Source organism: Salmo salar, chromosome 26 (genome assembly GCF_965601325.2).
Source record: "Salmo salar chromosome 26, fSalSal1, whole genome shotgun sequence".
Classification (NCBI taxonomy): Eukaryota; Metazoa; Chordata; class Actinopteri; order Salmoniformes; family Salmonidae; genus Salmo; species Salmo salar.
The window spans coordinates 25,045,959-25,066,096 of NC_138316.1; the positions used below are offsets into that span (position 1 = coordinate 25,045,959).

The following is a 20,138-nucleotide window of genomic DNA, read 5'->3' on the forward strand; positions in this document are numbered from 1 at the left end:
TCTTGTGAACATAACTGCATTCAGACATCTCAAGTTGTCGAGTACTCAGTCACTCGCTTTCGTAGCCTAAAACCAAAGCGTCCACGGGTGCAAGTGATACAGTAAACACAACAGCATCCGTGTGCCTGTAGCATAGTTACACACTGAACTTCTGGGCTGGTTTCCCAGACCTAGTCTTGTATTAAAAAGCATGTTTTATGAAGTATTGCCATTAATTAAGTATTTATATTCCAGTAAAAGGCTTTGTGTCCAGGAGCTTTGTCCACAAGTCATTGCTGGAAACCAAACACAGTAGACATTTTATCTACTATGTTTTACCAAAGAAAGAAGCTGGTCTGATCTAGCAGGGACTGATAAGATACGATACGTATTATGTTTCCTTACTGTATGAAAAGGCCCAACGTGATCAGACAAGACAATCACTGAAATACCCTTATAGATTTATATTTTAAGTTTTGCGGCCTAGATCATACTGAAGTTTAGACACACAAATGGAGTCATTCATAGCAACCCCCCCCATAAGGAACTGAATCTAAAAGAGAATTTCCCAGTTCCTCTTTTACATAGTGCGTGTGTGGGGGGGGGTGTGAGTGTGTGTGTGCATGTGTGATGCTGAAAATGATGATGGTCAAGACTGAAGTTGACTAACAGTAGAAATGTAAAACCAAATTATAGGCCTGATTCTGTTGGAATGTTATCTGCCTATTTCCTGTAGATTTTTACATTGTAAGAAACACACATTTACTGTATTGAGCCATTCATTCAAACACAGAACTGAAAGTGTGTTCTTGTCTTTCCCAAAATGGGATGAGCACAATGACGCCTGTTTAACTTTCATCTTGTTTCTTAGCTGTCGAAGGCCTAGTAATCTGAAGCCTTATGTAGTATGTAGTAGACCTGTATGTGGATGTACTCTGTAAAGCAAAGTACAGGGGAACAGAAATTACAGTATATCATACTCATCAAACTAACTATAGTGCTGTCCATGAGGCTGAGGGTCTGACCTCTTACGGAGATGTCCACCAATCTCCACCTAATAGTTCATTTTAAACAGATCTGGGAAACCTGAATGATTTATGACAAAACAGCATATTTTTGTGTTTGAGAAAAAACGATATATTCAAAAAGAGAGTCGTTTGTGTGCTCTGAAAATAGCCGTGGTGAAAATAGCGTGCTGGGCTTGCTGTAACGTACATAGTGTATTAATACTAAATGTCATCAGTTTTGCTCAGACAGCTGTGATTAACATGGGGGCCATGGACAGGCTGTGTGGTTTCAGCAGACCTACAAGTGGTAGAAGGATGCAGGGGACTCAAATTATAACCCCAGACCATGCAAGCAAGGCAAACTGAAAAGCCACGTAAACCAAAATCCAACAAAGTCCACCAACATCAAATGTACAGGCCTACCAAATGAAGATAGTTATACCGCACCCAGCAAGTCAAACTGATTGTTTGCCTTTGTTAATGTTGATTATTAAACAAAGAACGCACTGTATTTGGTGCTACTTAGCACATACACATATTATCAGATAAGGTTATAACAATTCACAGAAAATTCAACATAGTCTTTGATAGAGATGAAGTAGAGGAAAAACAATAGAATACATGGACATCCATAATAGAGCAAATCTGACTACAGGGTTTTTGGTTGTGTGTTATATTAAGCTTTGAACAACCAAGGGAATATAATAATCATTCCGAAGTTATCCTCAGTGCGATTTGGATCTTACTGTCTACAGTATTTCAAGTATCTGGTCATTATCAGACTGATGCACTCTTCCTCTGTCCAAATCTACACAAGCCTGTCAGTTGGAGGCTAGGCTTGTGACCTCACTTCTCTTCAAGTTAAAACAGAGATGTTGTGTCAGTGAGAGATACCTGAGACAGATAGGGCTGGTTTCCCAGACACTGCCTAGTCCTGGATAAAAAAGCATACTCATACTGTGTCCTGTAAACCAGACCATATTGTCAGGAGAGAGGGTCATCTGAGTCTAGTAGCAGAGCTACTGTACACTGTATTCATTGTGAGGAAGAATGGTGAATGGTGAGAAAAACACATTTGGTCAGAAAATAGAATAAAACATTTGTGATTTCTCAAGAATCCCCCCACCAACACTACTATTGTCTCAGGAGGTATTTTATCTCCTCTCCCTTAATCTCCACAGCTGTTGCAGGATTGCAAAAAGGAAGTGGCATGATTTTATCTGTCCAGCTAATCTACACACAGATGAAACCATTGTCTGGATAGAAAGATAGCAGAATTCATCGATGTATGTGAGTCATTATTTCATTGATACGGCTAGAACTCAAGCTACTGGTTTGTTTTTTAATTGACATATTTACACCACTAAGTTTATTTGAAGGGATAGCATAATATAGGGAATAACAGGGGTCCAAGTGCCGAACCTTGCTGAACACCAAATGCAATGTACACACTGATACTGGTCTGATAAGTAGGAATTAAACCAGTTTAAAATGTGAGATGACAATGTTTAGGTATCTGGCATTGAAACATGGTAAAAAAAATTCATATTAGATTTGTAATATTCATATAGATTTCAATAGTGTATGCAAGGTATATGAATATGGATACCTGTACTTTAGCCAGGGGTGGAAATCCCGGGGGGGACGGGGGGACACGACCCCCCCATCCTGGGAAAAATATGATTTGTCCCCCCCAATATATCACTGAAACATAACTATGTAATTTAAATAATATTAATAATACGCAATGAAAGCAATTGTGCTGATTATAGACACTTAATAGCACGTTTTTAAGTTTCAAAAGATTGCGACCCCCCCACCCTTTGCCTCACAATGGTTTGATCCACTGCCAGTTCCTTAGTTGGCAAGGTAACAGAGGGGTCGTGTCTACTGTCTGAAAGGCACTCAATGAACGTAACTGACGTGAGGTTAATCCAGTCAATCGCGCCCACACACTAGCTGAATATGCAGAGCTAGCGCGCAAATATTAACTATTAAGCTAGCTAGTACCTATTCCATTTATGTGGCCTCGTCAAAGATGGAATCTTTGTTATCGTCAATTTATTCCAAGATCAGCATGCAGATGATGTAAATTAGTGCTTCAAAGTCCCTGTGATAAGGTTAGCGATAAACTGAAGTCCAAACTGAACAGAACTACACTCTCTTCTACCATTGTCTTAAATATATTTAATGGTCTCGGTACAAAAGCTAAATTGTCGCAAGGGAACTTTTATTTATTTATTTTATTTCACCTTTATTTAACCCGGGTAGCAAAGATTATAGCAAACACCACTGAAACGGAATTGGTGCTCGCTAGCTTTGCAAATTCAGCTATTGTTGGAAGCCAGCCAATATGAAACAAACTATTAAAATTACAAAAGGTTGCAGCATATGTTGTGTAAATGGTGAACTCATACAGCTGTCAACTCTTGTCATTTTAATCCGTTTCACATTTGCTAGCTACCTTTTAGATCGAAGCCCAAATAGAATGATAAAAGATAAGATGATAGAAGCCCATCTCCTACTGTAAATAACCTACACACTGTGTGTGTGTGTGTGTAGCCAGCCAGCCAGGTAGAAAAATGGCAGAAAAATAAAAGACAGACATCAGAGCATTTTTCAGTACACCAAAACACAAAGTAAGAACCCTAGTAGCCTAATATCTGAAAGACTAGTTGATAAAATGTTCATAAGAAAGAAATGAAATTTTAATGGAAATGTTTCACAATGATGTCATTAGGCAGAGCAGGCAACAGATGGCACACAGACAGCAGAGTTGGGGACAGATATGCAGGGACAGACTGGCAGAGACAGGGAGTCTCAGGTAAGTTTGTTGAGTCTTTGTTTGGCAACATTATGAAAAGTTCTCCATTTTTTTAACTTGTAAAATAGGAACATAATTGGAAAATGCCATGGATACCCCCACTCTCAACTTAAACTGGTGACTGAACTAAGATTTGTTAAAGGCAATGGTATTGCTGTTGTGATTAGTTGTGTAGTTTTGGGTACCGGTAGTTAGGAGTACGGCAAACACCTTATTTCTTTGGTTCCTCAATATACATTTACCATATTACAATGTAGGCTATGTGTTACAGCACTACTTTTGGTGTCCCCCTCAGGAATTGCTCTTGAGAAAATTTCATGTAATTGTCCCCTCCAAAGTTGATATCAGATTTTCGCCCCTGACTTTAGCCACACAAAAAAAAACATTTAATTTGGTTGGCAAAATGGTCACAATGACATGCAAAGATACTATCCACTGACAGATGATGCTATGCTAGAAGACTGACAGTTAAGACAGGCCTTGAAATGATTGGCTGGTTTGGGAGGCGACGCAATTGAGCCTTAATAAATGTGAGATGTTAGAATCTCCCCCTGACAAATCACCAATGACCAGGAACCACACTGAGATGTGTACACCTACAAAGATATACAGAAGTCAAAATAACAGGTTCCCTTTTAATTTTCGGTCACTGAGTAGGGCTAATTTCTTTTATTTTCTTAGACAAAATTTGAGTCCCAGAGAATAGCTTGGCTTACAAGTGGATAAAGTTGTGTAGGCAGAAGGAGACATTTTGGGTTTCGTTTGGTGAGAGGAAATTTGGTAAACATTGTGCAATGGTGCGGGAAAAGTTTTGAAAGAGTGTGAGAAACAATTGCAAACTAAGTGCCTGAAGTAGGTCAGTTCAAGAAGAAGCCTTCATGTTGCATCCATACAGAATGGAGGGGTACCTCATCTCACCTGGTCCTGTAAGTACACAATGAGTCAAACAATTTGTGTTAATTCAGTTATAGGCCCAAGTATATACAGGTATGTGGTTATTTGTTGAGTTTATGTACTTGTTTATATACCACAGGATGTACTTATACAGAAAATGCATCTCAAGCATCGTAAACTCACTGAATTCAAGTTTGAAATTCATATTAACATTTCATTTTTCAAATTATGATAATTAATTAAAATATGTTAATAGATTACTGTAACATTATTCATTTCCAAACTCTTAAACTGGTACACAATGTTGGTACTTTTGTGGTCTACATTTTCTGACATAATAGTTTGTTTCACAACAATCAATTTTGTAAGGTTATGACCAACCATGAAAAAAACCCAGCAAAAGAATTATAGTAAATGTCAATGAAGTTTAAAAAGCTCAAAATGTTGTTCAGCAATGTCCTTATCAATAAACATTATCAAGGGCAGAAAGCAATTTGTATATAGATGTTGAGTGTCAGTTCCTTGGAAACAATAGTAAAACTTTATGTGAAGTTTTGTTATGATTTCAGTTGAGGATATTCTTTTTGTTTTGACAGGCGTCAGAAGACATGTACGAACCTGACATCTATAGACAACAGATGTCAGAATATTCATATCCGTATGTCATCGATGCAGAGAGTCAAGGAGGTGAGCTTTAAAACACTACAACATTTTCCCTAGTATTAATACCTCATGTATTATCTATTGATAATCTTGATAACTATGATACAATGATATACATTTCAAATTAATTTCCCTTTCTCTGATGAACTTACCATCACATAATTGTAGACGAAATAAACAATTTGAAAATCACTTATACGGAAGTGAATAGTGCCGGCCCAACTAGATATGTGTTTGACCAGGCCTGAGGAAATCACACACAGTAGCTATATTAAAGGCAATACTGTACATAAAAAGTATCAAGACACTGCAGCTGGAGCCAACCATGTTGCCCCCATGGAGTACAGGAAACAGATGCCATTTCTGTCAGGCACAACTTTCCCCCCTGGGGTTTATTGAAATGGAGAGGTTCGGTTGTATTTTCTCCTGTAATCAACTGATCCTACTGCAAGTATAAACTGGTATTTACTAGTAGGAGCTGTAGAATTATATATGCTCTGCTCCATTTAACAAACTAAATTATTACAGTATGCTTGATAAATATAAAATAATAAGAATGGCAAGTCTCTAAAACATGTTTACATGCGGAATGTTTTTAGAGTTTCTACACGTTTTAACACATTTGTGACATTCAGGCTAAAAAGAAAGAAAAAGACAACTGCCAAAGCAAAGATGTGTGAACAGGAAACTGCCTAAAACATTTTGCTGAACACTTTAAATGAATAGCAGTGTCATGTCCGTGTATGTAGGGGGCAGGGAAGTCAGGCGCAGCAGAAACCAAGTTGGTTAATATGGAGTATTTAATTAAAAAAACAACTCCAAAACCAAAGTACAAAATAAATGGGTAAAGTATACCCGTCGCACACCGATACACAAACCCACGTAACATAATATCACAAACAATCACCGACAAGGACATGAGGGGAAACAGAGGGTTAAATACACAACATGATTAATTGGATTGGAAACAGGTGTGTAGGAAGACAAGACAAAGCCAATGGAAAATGAAAAACTGATCGATGATGGCTAGAAGACCGGTGACGTCGACCGCCGAGCACCACCCGAGCAAGGAGGGGCATCAACTTCGGCAGAAGTCGTGACAAGCAGACATTGTGTATTTGGAATCTGTAGTCAAATAGGTTTTCTCTATTCTATGCCATCTGAACATTGCCATTTAGTGTACACTTCCTTCAGACCTACCTCTTACTCTATAAACAATTAAAATGTTTCTCTCTGTTCAGATCACTGGGACTATCACGCTACTCATCATGCTCATCCTCTGGACTTTGACAACCTCCCAGAGGGCCACTTCACTGAGCTCCAGAGTGTCCAGCAACTACATCTACCCAGTATGGCTCGTTACAGCGATATTGACACTCTCTCTCTGGACCCTGGCCTTGGGGGACACAACCATGCCCTACCCCCACCGGTGAGCCCACCCCCTGACCTCTGACCTCTCTTTTCCTCGAACACAGTCAGAGCGTTGGAGTTGATCATTCTTTTCAAGCAGATGTAGTGTACATGACTAATAGAGAATGTTCTGAATGTTCAGGACTAAAGCAAGTAGCAGAATTCCTTTACATGTCCCCTCTAGTGGTGTAACCGATGTGAAATGGCTAGCTAGTTAGCGGGGTGCGAGCTAATAGCGTTTCAATCGGTGACATTACTCGCTCTGAGACCTTGAAGTAGTTGTTCCCCTTGCTCTGCAAGGGCTGCAGCTTTTGTGGCGTGATGGGTAACGATGCTTCATGGGTGTCAGTTGTTGATGTGTGCAGAGGGTCCCTGGTTCGAGCCCAGGTAGGGGCGAGGAGAGGGACGGAAGCAATACGGTTAGTGGCAATAGCAATGCTTCAGAAATGCTTAATAACAGATAAACATAAAATCAACCATCTGGCTTCAGATAAAGAAATGAGTATGAAAGCATATCTGGGCTACTATTTGTTACTGGTGAGCTATGTTGCGTGGAGGATGTAGGGTGCGCCTACACACAGATGGTTTGACATTGGGGCCTTTTCCTAACTGGGGCCTGCTGGTGTTGCTACAGAACTATAATCTGCCAACTCACTAACGGCTGATGAACAAATAATTCTTTTTTTAACCAGAAGTGGCCTCTCCAACATTATGACACACACACACACACACACACACACACACACACACACACACACCACACACACACACGCACACACACACACACACTCACACACACACACACACACACACACACACACACAGAGAGAGAACATTGTCTGTCTTCCTAGTGTAAAATCTTACATTTTAAATATTACACTTTAAACAGAGAGCATTAATTAATGAGCGTGGATGAGAATATCCTTAAAGATGCCTTTTCGATTTTTAAATGGAACTGACATACAGCCTCAGAGCAGAAACAGTGGGTTTTTAGAACTGTGTGCTGAATGTTTTGCCAGGATTTTGCACGGCCAAACAGTCAAACTGCAATAACAGCAACCACACATCACACCTCATGCAGCGGGGTGGTGCCCTATAATCTTTGCGACCGCTGGGCTAATTTGAGATGATTATATTGTCAAGAACAGGTCAATGGGCAGAGTTTAACAGATATACTACTCTTAAAAACATGGCGAATGTTTGAACTGAGAATCATGTAAATAGAATTTTGAGTTACAAGTTGTTATTTTGAGTAGTCAGACAAATGTGACGATACCTCTAAAATACAAATGGTCTCCTGACTTGAAACAGAGTCAAATGTAGCAAGCTAGCAGTGACATGCTAAGCTAATCAGAGCAAGCTAGTTAGCTAAGCATTTAGCAACCTCTTAGCTACTCATGTTGAATTAATAAATATAACTACTATAGCTAACTAGGTGTCAAATATACAAATAAGTCAGGTAACATTTGCTTTATTGAAATGTTAAGTTGAATAAGCTTTATGACAAAAACAACAGGGATGGAAAGTTATGCTGCTCCAGGGGCATCAATATAAAATGCTAAGCAAAACAGAACTAGTTGGCTAGCAGATAGCTATCTTTTACTAATGTTGAGTCAAAGAACAGAGCTAACTAGCTAGGTCTCAAATATGTCAGTAAATGTTCGTTTGGGTGAAGATAACCATAGCATTTAGAAAAGGGCAATTCCACGACTCAGATTTTTCACTTAAAATGTATGTCAAACAAAAAACTATTTATTTTAAAGTTTAACAAACCATACAGTGCACAAGGGCTACGTTTAACAATTTACACAGAAAATGTAACAAAACCACATTTACTGGTGGAACTGTGCAGATTCAAAGTTTGGTAACAGAATTTCTGTAAAATTTCAGAATTAGGATTCAACAATGTCTGCAGAAAGAATGGGGTGTCAGCTATGACATGATACCTTGACTTTGAAAAAAATCTATTTTGTTATGGAACTACAATCGGTGAAGTGGATTTACACTGGGTAAATTAATTGCGGTAACAGAATTTCATCATGGGTCCCTGATCTGTACTACACAGAAATGCATAATTATGGATATGAATGTTATTCTCTTCATGCGGATCTATCCTAAATAGGTACACAAAGGTATACGTATGCAATATCCTCCTTTGCATATTTTGGAGATTATTCTACACAACGGCTATTACTTTAATGAGCTCTGCCCCCAAACAAAACCAAATTTGATTGGTCCGAAACAAACTAAATCTGAACCAGTCATAGACGTCTATGTTTCATAAATTTGGACATCAAAGTACAGCACATTAGAGTTCAGTAGAGTACAGTACAGCAGAGCACAGAACAGTAGAGTACAATCGAGTACAGTAGAGTACAGTAAAGTAGAGCACAGTTCAGTACTTTACAATACAGTACTGCACTGTACTTTTCTTTACTGTACTGAACTCTACTCTACTTTTATTTACTGTACTGTATAGTACTGTGCTGTCCAAACTTGTGAACCCAACTGTGGTTTGTGACTACTATGATTTCCCGACGTAGCCAATTAAATTGCAGAAATTCCATTACCGATTTTTGGGAAATTCCGTTACCAATTTGGATACAGAATTTAGAGTTTTAATCATTTAATAATTTATTATCAAAATTGATATCAGTAAAAACACTATAATAATTGATAGGTGTACTTGTTACTTCTGTGAACTTTCATTATCCTCCCTCCTCATGAGGGAGAGAAATTAGAAAATATCTTAAAGATATGTGGGGTTTTGGTAACCCGGGGAAGCATTTAAACAATGCATTCCAGTTTGCTTAAAGTCTGCCCTTAGGGCACCAAGTGATCTTGACCCAAACTAACATTTCTGCCCCCAGGGTAGCATAAACAGTCTGTTCCATTTTTTTGTTGTTGATATCGCTTATTCAACTAAACTTTTAATAAAACAAATATTAACTGACCTATTGGCAGAATTGAGACCTAACTTGCTAGCTATTTTTATTTTATAATTCATCATTAGTAGGAGGTAGGTTTCTGCTCAGCTAAGCTACATTTAGCTTAGCATTTTACTTTTCTTCCCCCAGAAGTTTATATAGCTTATTTAACTAAATATTTTTGATAAAGTAAATGGGAGCCGATTTACAGGTATATTTGAGACCTAGCTAGTTCTATTCTATGACTCAATATTCTATTTATTAATTCCACATGAGTAGCTAAGAGGTTACTAAATGCTTAGCTAACTTTCTTGCTCTGATTAGCTTAGCATAAGGCTGCTAGTTTGCTACATTTTACTCTTTGATTCAAGTCAGGAGACCAGTTGTGTCTTAGAGATACTGCCACATTTGTTTGACTACTGTAACACAAAAATCATTTTAAAACATTACAACTTGTAACTCAATGTTATTTCCAAGATTCAGAGTTAGAAACCAATCGGATTGATTCTGCCCTAAACCAGTCAGATTATTTTTGCCCTTAGGACAAAGTTGACTACACTTTAAGTAAATCTGCGTTGAAGCTCTTTTTCTCCCACATAAGTATTCATTCAACTCTACTGTCACTTGATAAATTCAAGGGAGTGGGTATTCACAAGAGGGTGTTGAGGGGAGGACAGCTCATAATAATGGCTTGAATGGAGTGTTTGATACCATTCCATTTATTCCGTTCCAGCCATTACTATGTGCCAGTCCTCCCTAATTAAGGTGCTACCAGCCACCTGTGGTGGGGATAAATGATTGGGGGAGTAAAAACGGTTGCCTTCATTAATAACACTTGCGCCTCACTGTGTATATAACATGATCAGCATGGTATCTAATTTGTTTAGCTGTAATTTGTCAGTGAATACTGCTCCAAAATAATGTATTGTAATTGGTTGTAATTGTAATGGTTTTGTATTGTAATGACTACATGGTTATTGTTGTTTGTTGTGTCCAAGGTGCCATATTACCCTCGTGCCATGGGCTACTTGCACCCCTCTCCTCAGACAATGAGGAGCTCAGACGACGAGGAGCAAGGAGGCCGCAGCCCTCCACTAGAAGTGTCTGATGAAGAGTGTCTGAGGGACCACATTGCCCACGTAACAAGGGGAGAATTGGGTAGGGAATTCTTTCATAAATGCATACCTAACATCTCACATGTTTGATTTAGCTTTTGAGGTCACAATAATCCTACCCCATGTAGGTCATAGGTAGGGAACCTCCTCAACTGATTCATTGCATGTTTAACCATTTTGTCACTTTGTCAACATTAATATAGGCAACAAGAAGAAGATCCGTCTGTACCAGTTCCTGCTGGATCTGCTGAGGAATGGGGACATGAAGGACAGTATCTGGTGGGTGGACAGGGACAAGGGCACCTTCCAGTTCTCCTCGAAACACAAGGAGGCCCTGGCACATCGGTGGGGCGTACAGAAGGGCAACCGCAAGAAAATGACCTACCAGAAGATGGCACGGGCTCTTCGCAACTATGGCAAGACAGGCGAGGTCAAAAAGGTCAAGAAGAAGCTGACTTATCAGTTCAGTGGTGAAGTGCTAGGTGGGAGGTCTCACTTGGAGAGGAGGCCATATTCCCATTTGTAGAGGGAGAAACATAGTGGAAGTCCTGAAGAAGGGTAGAGTGAGAGAGAGAGAGAGAGAGATAGTTAACTGTATATAGTATGCAAGATGGTTATCAATGTAATAACTATTGATTGTGTTCAAATTAACAATAACTGTTTTTGCTGCTCTTGTAAAAAGCATTTATGTGAACGTCAAAGCCAATGTCTTAGTGGAATCTTGACAATTAGCAAGTTTTGCTCCAACAACTCAATGATTGCACAATCACATCTGGACCTTTTAGATTCTATAGCACGTAGAAACAGGACCGTTTCAAATGATACTGTCAATAATTATCACCAGAATGCTTGCAGGAGTGGTAATACAGATGACCACTAGAAGTCCTCAGAGATCTCCTTTCTTAAAGCTGGCTGTATTCACTGACTTCTACGCACTGTTGGACTCACTGACCATTGTGCACATTTGACATCGATTAGACTTGGATGCAGAATAAGCAAACAAAAAGACTGCGATAAAGAACTCTTTAGCATTAATGAAATTGATTTGACACTCTGAGATGCACTGACTTGGAATACGCAATTCCTGTTGCTTAACCTTTGGTGTAGCAGCACACAAACACAACATATTATACATTAGCTTTTGCTAATCAGAACTGAGTATTCAGCCAAGCCGTGGTATAAAGCTTGTATATTTGATTGATGGTATTACATGTGTATTACATACTAACTCATGTTAGCGCAAGACTTTTGGAAGTAAACCCTTCTGAACATTGGGAGGTTTAACCTGCAAACTTTTTGGACTGTCCCCTTGACCATTACTTCCCTGTCACAACCCACTGACTTGTTCCTGAAATGGGAGAGGGTGAAGAGGCTTGTCACCCAGCCCTTAACATCTGCTAGTGTTCTGAGATATAGCACAGACCCTTGCCTCCTCCGAGCTACAGTGCAATCTATTCCTAGCCTAGGAATACCAACACAGGGATATTTCTCCCATACTCTCAATCATAGACCCTTGTTTGATCTGTATAATAGTGTATATGACCATTTGTTTTTCCGTACTCTATGTGCTCTCTGTTGGCATGTTTGTATGTTGGCATGACTCAGTTACATATCTGCACGTGATGAACTCGAAAGCATTTCTATTTCTCACGCGTCATGTGGTTTTAGTCGACTCATCCTCACATTGTTCCAGCACATCACAGACTGGCTTTAGCAAATCCTCTGGGAATCACAGCCATGTACGCAGAACCCCAGTGGCTGAGCCAGAAAGTATATAGACATGTGGGCAGCTGTGGAAACATTACTGGGCCCACTGGCAGCATACAAAGCCACCCCATCCCCCACCATCCACCCACCCCCAGCCCAGTTATGTGGCAGCCGAAGCATCTAGGTGTAAATAATTCTGGGTGCTGACACAGCTCTATGATGGGAGCACAGGGCACAGTCTGCAGTGAAAAGTGATGCAAAGTGAGGTATCCAGGGAGGGCACCATCAAGAGACAGATAATAGTTTTAAGTGTATTTTCCCTCCAGCACCATAAAGCAATGAATAAATACAACTGAAAAGGAGACATAAAGGACAGGGATATAGTTAGAATAATTCAATTTAATAATGCAAAATCGTAGAAACAGTGAGGATTGAGTGGCCCGACTGCCAGAGTGGCCCGACTGCCCGGAGCTGCCAGAGTGGCCCGACTGCCCGGAGCTGCCAGAGTGGCCCAACTGCCCGGAGCTGCCAGAGTGGCCCGACTGCCCGGAGCTGCCAGAACCAGAGCCACCTCCAGATATAGGTGGGTTGGGGAGGGGGGGTGTAGCACAGTGCCGTCGTTGACGGCAGCCACCCTCCCTTCCCTCCCTTTAGTAGGGGGATTTTTTTTATTATTATATTTTATTTTTTATTTAAATTGTTTATTTTTTTGTGTGGGGTTGTTGTTTTCTTAAGGTGCTTCCGGGGTTAGCACCTTTAGGGGGAGGGGTACTGTCACGTCCTGGCCAGTATAAGGGTTAATTGGTATTGTAGTTTGGTCAGGACGTGGCAGAGAGTATTTGTTTTATGTGGTTCGGGGTGGTGTGTTAGTTAGGAGGTTGTTTGATTGATTATTTCCGGGTTTTGAGTTGTGGTCTATTTCTATGTTGAGTCTGGTTTATGTATGTCTATGTTTGGTTAATTGGGGTTGGGACTCTCAGTTGAAGGCAGGTGTTGTCTATTTGCCTTTGATTGAGAGTCCCATATATGTGGGTGTGTTTGTGTTTGTCGGTGGTGGGGAATTGTTCTTGCACTGCGTTTGCATAGCCTGTAAGACTGTCCATGTTGTGAGTATCATTTATTGTTTTGTTTTCCGGTGGATGCTTTGCCTTTTACCATTAAAAGAAATATGAGTATTCACAATCCCGCTGCGCCTTGGTCCTTCTCTCTCCCATGCGACATATTCGCCGAAGAGTACGACATATTCTGTGACAGAATTCCCCACCAAACCAGGACCAAGCAGCGGAAGAAGTCTGGCGAGGACTGGGGAACACGACGGGTAAGGGAGACCGAGAGGCACCCCCAAGATTTGTTTAGGGAGGGGCACAAGGGCTGTTTGACGGGGCAAGACTGGAGTGCCAGTCAACAGTTACCAGAGCTGTCCGCCAGTCAACAGTCACCAGAGCTGCCCGCCAGTCAACAGTCACCAGAGCTGCCCGCCAGTCAACAGTCGCCAGAGCTGCCCGCCAGTCAACAGTCGCCAGAGCTGCCCGCCAGTCAACAGTCGCCAGAGCTGCCCGCCAGTCAACAGTCGCCAGAGCTGCCCGCCAGTCAACAGTCGCCAGAGCTGCCCGCCAGTCGTAAGTCGCCAGAGCTGCCCGCCAGTCGTAAGTCGCCAGAGCTGCCCGCCAGTCGTAAGTCGCCAGAGCTGCCCGCCAGTCGTAAGTCGCCAGAGCTGCCCGCCAGTCGTAAGTCGCCAGAGCTGCCCGCCAGTCGTAAGTCGCCAGAGCTGCCCGCCAGTCGTAAGTCGCCAGAGCTGCCCGCCAGTCAGGAGTCGCCAGAGCCGCCTGCTAGTCAGGAGCCGCCAGAGCCGCTCGCTAGTCAGGAGCCGCCAGAGCCGCCTGCTAGTCAGGAGCCGCCAGAGCCGCCCGCTAGTCAGGAGCCGCCAGAGCCGCCCGCTAGTCAGGAGCCGCCAGAGTGGCCCGACTGCCAGGAGATGCCAGAGTGGCCCGAATGCCAGGAGATGCCAGAGTAGCCCGACTGCCAGGAGATGCCAGAGTGGCCCGACTGCCAGGAGATGCCAGAGTGGCCCGACTGCCAGGAGATGCCAGAGTGGCCCGACTGCCAGGAGATGCCAGAGTGGCCCGACTGCCCGGAACTGCCAGAGTGGCCCGACTGCCCGGAACTGCCAGAGTGGCCCGACTGCCCGGAACTGCCAGAGTGGCCCGACTGCCCGGAGCTGCCAGAGTGGCCCGACTGCCCGGAGCTGCCAGAACCGGAGCCACCTCGAGATATAGGTGGGTTGGGGAGGGGGGGGGGGTGTAGCACAGTGCCGTCGTTGACGGCAGCCACCCTCCCTTCCCTCCCTTTAGTAGGGGGATTTTTTTTATTTATTTTAAACATTTTAATTAAAAAAATTAAAAAATTGTGTGGGGTTGTTGTTTTCTTAAGGTGCTTCCGGGGTTAGCACCTTTAGGGGCGGGGTACTGTCACGTCCTGGCCAGTATAAGGGTTAATTGGTATTGTAGTTTGGTCAGGACGTGGCAGAGGGTATTTGTTTTGTGGTTCGGGGTGGTGTGTTAGTTAGGAGGTCGTTTGATTGATTATTTCCGGGTTTTGAGTTGTGGTCTATTTCTATGTTGAGTCTGGTTTATGTATGTCTATGTTTGGTTAATTGGGGTTGGGACTCTCAATTGAAGGCAGGTGTTGTCTATTTGCCTTTGATTGAGAGTCCCATATATGTGGGTGTGTTTGTGTTTGTCGGTGGTGGGAAATTGTTCTTGCACTGCGTTTGCATAGCCTGTAAGACTGTCCATGTTGTGAGTATCATTTATTGTTTTGTTTTCCGGTGGATGCTTTGCCTTTTACCATTAAAAGAAATATGAGTATTCACATACCTGCTGCGCCTTGGTCCATTTCTGAAGACAGCCGTTACAATGACACAATTCATATTTCCAACAATTGTTTACAGACAGATTATTTCACAATTCCAGTGGGTCAGAAGTTTACATACACTAAGTTGACTGTGCCTTTAAACAGCCTGGAAAATTCCAGAAAATGATGTCATGGCTTTAGAAGCTTCTGATAGGCTAATTGACATAATTTGAGTCAATTGGAGGTGTACCTGTGTGGATGTATTTCAAGGCCTACCTTCAAAATCAGTTTCTCTTTGCTTGACATCATGGGAAAATCAAAAGAAATCAGCCAAGACCTCAGAAAAAAAATTGTAGACCTCCATAAGTCTGGTTTATCCTTGGGAGCAATTTCCAAATGCCTGAAGGTACCACGTTCATCTTTACAAATAATAGAACGCAAGTATAAACACCATGGGACCACGCAGCCGTCATACCGCTCAGGAAAGAGACGCGTTCTGCCTCCTAGAGATGAACGTACTTTGGTGCGAAAAGTGCAAATCAATCCTAGAACAACAGCAAAGGACATTGTGAAGATGCTGGAGGAAACAGGTACAAAGGTATCAATATCCACAGTAAACGAGTCCTATATCGACATAACCTGAAAGGCCGCTCAGCAAGGAAGAAGCCACTGCTCTAAAACCACCATAAAAAAAGCCAGACTACAGTTTGCAACTGCACATGGGGACAAAGATCATACTTTTTTGGAGAAATGTCCTCTGGTCTGATGAAACAAAAATTGAACTGTTTGGCCATAATGACCATCGTTATGTGGTGAGGAACAAGGGGATGCTTGCAAGCCGAAGAACACCATGCCAACCATGAAGCACGGGGGTGGCAGCATTATGTTGTGGGGGTGATTTGCTGCAGGAGGGACTGGTGCACTTCACAAAATAGATGGTATCATGAGGCAGGAAAATTATGTGGATATATTGAAGCAACATCTCAAGACATTAGTCAGGAATTTAAAGCTTGGTCGCAAATGGGTCTTCCAAATGGACAATGACCCCAAGCATACTTCCAATGTTGTGGCAAAATGGATAACAAAGTCAAGGTGTTGGAGTGGCCATCACAAAGCCCGGACCCCAACCCTATAGAAAATGTGTGGACAGAACTGAAAAAGTGTGTGCGAGCAAGGAGGTCTACAAATCTGATTCAGTTACACCAGCACTGTCAGGAGGAAGGGGCCACAATTCCCCTAACTTATTGTGGAAAGCTGGTGGAAGGCTACCTGAAATGTTTGACCCAAGTTAAACAATTTAAAGGCAATGCTACCAAATACTAATTCAGTGTATGTAAACTTCTGACCCACTGGGAATGTGATGAAAGAAATAAAAGCTGAAATAAATCATTCTCTCTACTATTATTCTGACATTTCACATTCTTAAAATAAAGTGGTGATCCTATCTGACTTAAGACAGGGAATTTTTACTCTGATTAAATGTCAGGAATAGGGAAAAACTGAGTTTAGATGTATTTGGCTAAGGTGTATGTAAACTTCCGACTTCAACTGTATACAGTACCAGTAAAAAGTTTGGATACACCTACTCATTCAAGGGTTTTTCTTTATTTTTACTATTTCCTACATTGTAGAAACTATGAATCAACACATATGGAATCATTTAGTAACCCCCAAAAAGTTTAATAAATCTAAATATATTTTAGATTCTTCAAAGTAGCCACCCTTTCCCTTGATGACAGCTTTGCACACTCTTGGCATTCTCTCAACCTTCTTCACCTAGAATTATTTTCCAAAAGTCTTGAACGAGTTCCCACATATGCTGAGCACTTGTTGACTGCTTTTCCTTCACTCTGCGGTCCAACTCATCCCAAACCATCTCAGTTGGGTTGAGGTCAGGTGATTAAGGAGGCCAGGTCGTCTGATGCAGCACTCCATCAATCTCCTTCTTGGTCAAATATCCCTTACACAGCCTGGTGTGTTTTGGGTCATTGTCCTGTTGGAAAATAAATGATAGTCCCACTAAGCGCAAACCAGACGGGATGGCGTATCACTGAAGAATGCTGTGGTAGCCATGCTGGTTAAGTGTGCCTTGAATTCTAAATAAATCACTGACAGTATCACCAGCAAAGCACTCCCACACCATCACACCTCCTCCACCATGCTTCACGGTGGGAACCACACATGCGGAGATCATCCATTCACCTACTCTGCGTCTCACAAAGATACAGAGGTTATCAGACCAAAGGACAGATTTCCACTGGTCTAATGTCTTTTGCTCGTGTTTCTTGGCCCAAGCAAGTTTGTTCTTATTATTGGTGTCCTTAAATAGTGGTTTCTTTGCAGCAATTTGACCATGAAGGCCTGATTCACGCAGTCTCCTCTGAACAGTTGATTTTGAGATGTGTTTAGATCTTGAACTCTGAAGCCTTTATTTGGGCTGCAATATGAGGTGCAGTTAACTCTAATGAACTTATCCTCTGCAGCAGAGGTAACTCTGGATCTTCCTTTCCTGTGGCAGTCCTCATGAGAGCCAGTTTCATCATAGCGCTTGATGGTTTTTGTGACTGCACTTGAAGAAACTTTCAAAGTTCTTGATATTTTCCGAATTGACTGACCTTCATGTCTTAAAGTAATGATGGACTGTCATTTCTCTTTGCTTATTTGAGCTGTTCATGCTATAATATGGACTCGGTCTTTTACCAAATAGGGCTATCTTCTGTATAACACCCCTACCTTGTCACAACACAAGTGATTGGCTTAAACACATTAAGAAGGAAAGAAATTACACTATTTAACTTTTAACAAGGTACACCTGTTAATTGAAATGCATTCCAGGTGACTACCTCATGAAGCTGGTTGAGAGAATGCCAAGAGTGTGCAAAGCTGCCGTCAAGGCAAAGGGTGTCTACTTTGAAGACTCTCAAATGTAAAACATATTTCTATTTGTTTAACACTTTTTTGGTTACAACTGTTATTTCATAGTTTTGATGTCTTCACTATTATTCTACAATGTAGAAAATAGTAAAAATAAAGAAAAATCCTGGAATGAGTATGTGTGTCCAAAATTTTGACTGGTACTGTAGTTTACGATAATTACTGGGACACTTGAGAAAACTGGGCAGACACAAGGCCAAGGTAAAACACAAAAAGAAAAATGATAAAATCAGGATGTAGTGTTCAGGATCAGGGTCAGACATGCCTTATTATCCCAAAATGTTGTTCGCCCGCCTCCACACTCCATAATATTTTACTCCAGTCAGTCTGTCAGTCTGTCATGTCCTCGCTATGCCACCAAGCCGAGGCTTCAGACGGTAGGCCCCTACTAATAAGATGCTAAGCTCCAGTGTGTCAGGCAACATTGTATGATTCAACCAGAATAGGATTTCTTTAGAGAGGGTAAAGGTCCCACATATATGTGTATTACTTCCTTAGGAAATTAGGTTCTGATGTAAAATTGTCTGCCATTTGGAATGCTTGTTTTACATGAAAAAGTATTGTTACATTACGAACATAAGGAAAAATGTTTTGCTGTTTACAGTGCTGCCTGTTCAGAAAATGAATGTTAAATTAACCAGATGGATGATGGAAAGCTGTGCATATGGCCATGGAAGGATTCCTGGAAGTCCTTGTTCACCAGGGGAAAAGCACACACATTCCTGCCAACAGATAAAAGGATTGCTCTTGTCTCCTGTCTGCTGTTTTCTGAAGCGGCTACTACTTTTTACAAGGCCAGGCAGCGGCACAAATCTAGAAAGAGCAGGAGACCTCGCTGGACTCAGGTTCTATATTTAACCCTCCACCTCCCATTCCCTCCCTCCCTCCCTCGCTTTGCCTGTCATGCAGCTCAGGTGTTGGGAGAAGAGATGGTTGAAATAAGGTCTGCAGGAGGTCAGAGGGGTCTGGGGTTGTGTGAGTGTGGGGTGGAGGGATAGGGAGGGATGAGGTGCACGTCTATTATCTCATTGCCGGACAGAAAGGGGATTGGGTCTAGACATCGTGACAAAAGAGGGTGGGTTAGTACTGTTGTGAAGGGGGGTTGCTCAGGAGCCCCACTATTAAACGCAAGTGGTGAGCTAGGAAGGAGTGTGTTATTTATTGTTGATTACTTTCTGGAAGACACATTCAATCAGGATGCCAGAGCCGGTCAAAAAAACAGGTAAGTGTACCTGATCAGATTCCATCTCGTTTTACTTCAGCATCATTGTATCTCCAGTTGCTATCTTAAGACGTCGCTGGATTTTTTACCTCCTCTCCCCGTTTCCCTCTGTAATAACAAATCCCTCCCAACCTGTGGGACTGGTGGGACTTTTGATCACTGATCATCTCATGTCATAGTTTCTTGTCTTCACAGTTGCGTTTCAGAGAGGTTACGTTTGAAAGTTGTTGCTGTTACAAGGGGGAACTTTGCCAATGCCTGCCTCTTCAGCTTCATATTAGCTATGCATGTCTTCTGTGCAGTTTTTCTCTCTATTTGATCCATTGAAACTGTAAAGGGAGTGTACAGTGCATTCGGAAAATATTCAGACCCCTTCACTTTTTCCCATTTTGTTATGTTACAGCCGTCTTCTAAAATGGATCAAATTGTTTCCCCCCCCATCAATCTTCACACAATACCCCATAATTACAAAGCAAAAACAGGTTTTTAGAAAGATTTTCAGATATATAAAAAAATATCACATTTATATAAGTATTCAGACCCTTTACTCAGTACTTTGTTGAAGCACCTTTGGCAGCGATTACAGCCTCCAGTCTTCTTGGG

At 41.7% G+C, this 20,138-nt stretch overlaps 2 protein-coding genes across 2 annotated transcripts in view; both read left to right on the forward strand.

The window, feature by feature from the left end:
* The first annotated feature begins 4,381 nt into the window (after nt 1–4,381).
* On the forward strand, nt 4,382–13,708 carry LOC106587480 (transcription factor PU.1). The gene is made up of 5 exons (XM_014175897.3): nt 4,382–4,736; nt 5,301–5,391; nt 6,609–6,796; nt 10,703–10,862; nt 11,023–13,708. The coding sequence occupies exons 1-5, from the start codon at nt 4,689–4,691 to the stop codon at nt 11,343–11,345; spliced, it is 810 nt and encodes a 269-aa protein (XP_014031372.3). The 5' UTR covers nt 4,382–4,688; the 3' UTR covers nt 11,346–13,708.
* A 5,642-nt stretch (nt 13,709–19,350) lies between these two features.
* LOC106587482 (myosin-binding protein C, cardiac-type) overlaps nt 19,351–20,138 on the forward strand; it is a 35,660-nt gene continuing 34,872 nt past the window's right edge. Inside the window, exon 1 of the mRNA XM_082969939.1 lies at nt 19,351–19,535. Within this exon, the coding sequence (XP_082826065.1) occupies nt 19,511–19,535 (25 nt within the window). The 5' untranslated portion in view covers nt 19,351–19,510. The remainder of the gene's footprint in view (nt 19,536–20,138) is intronic.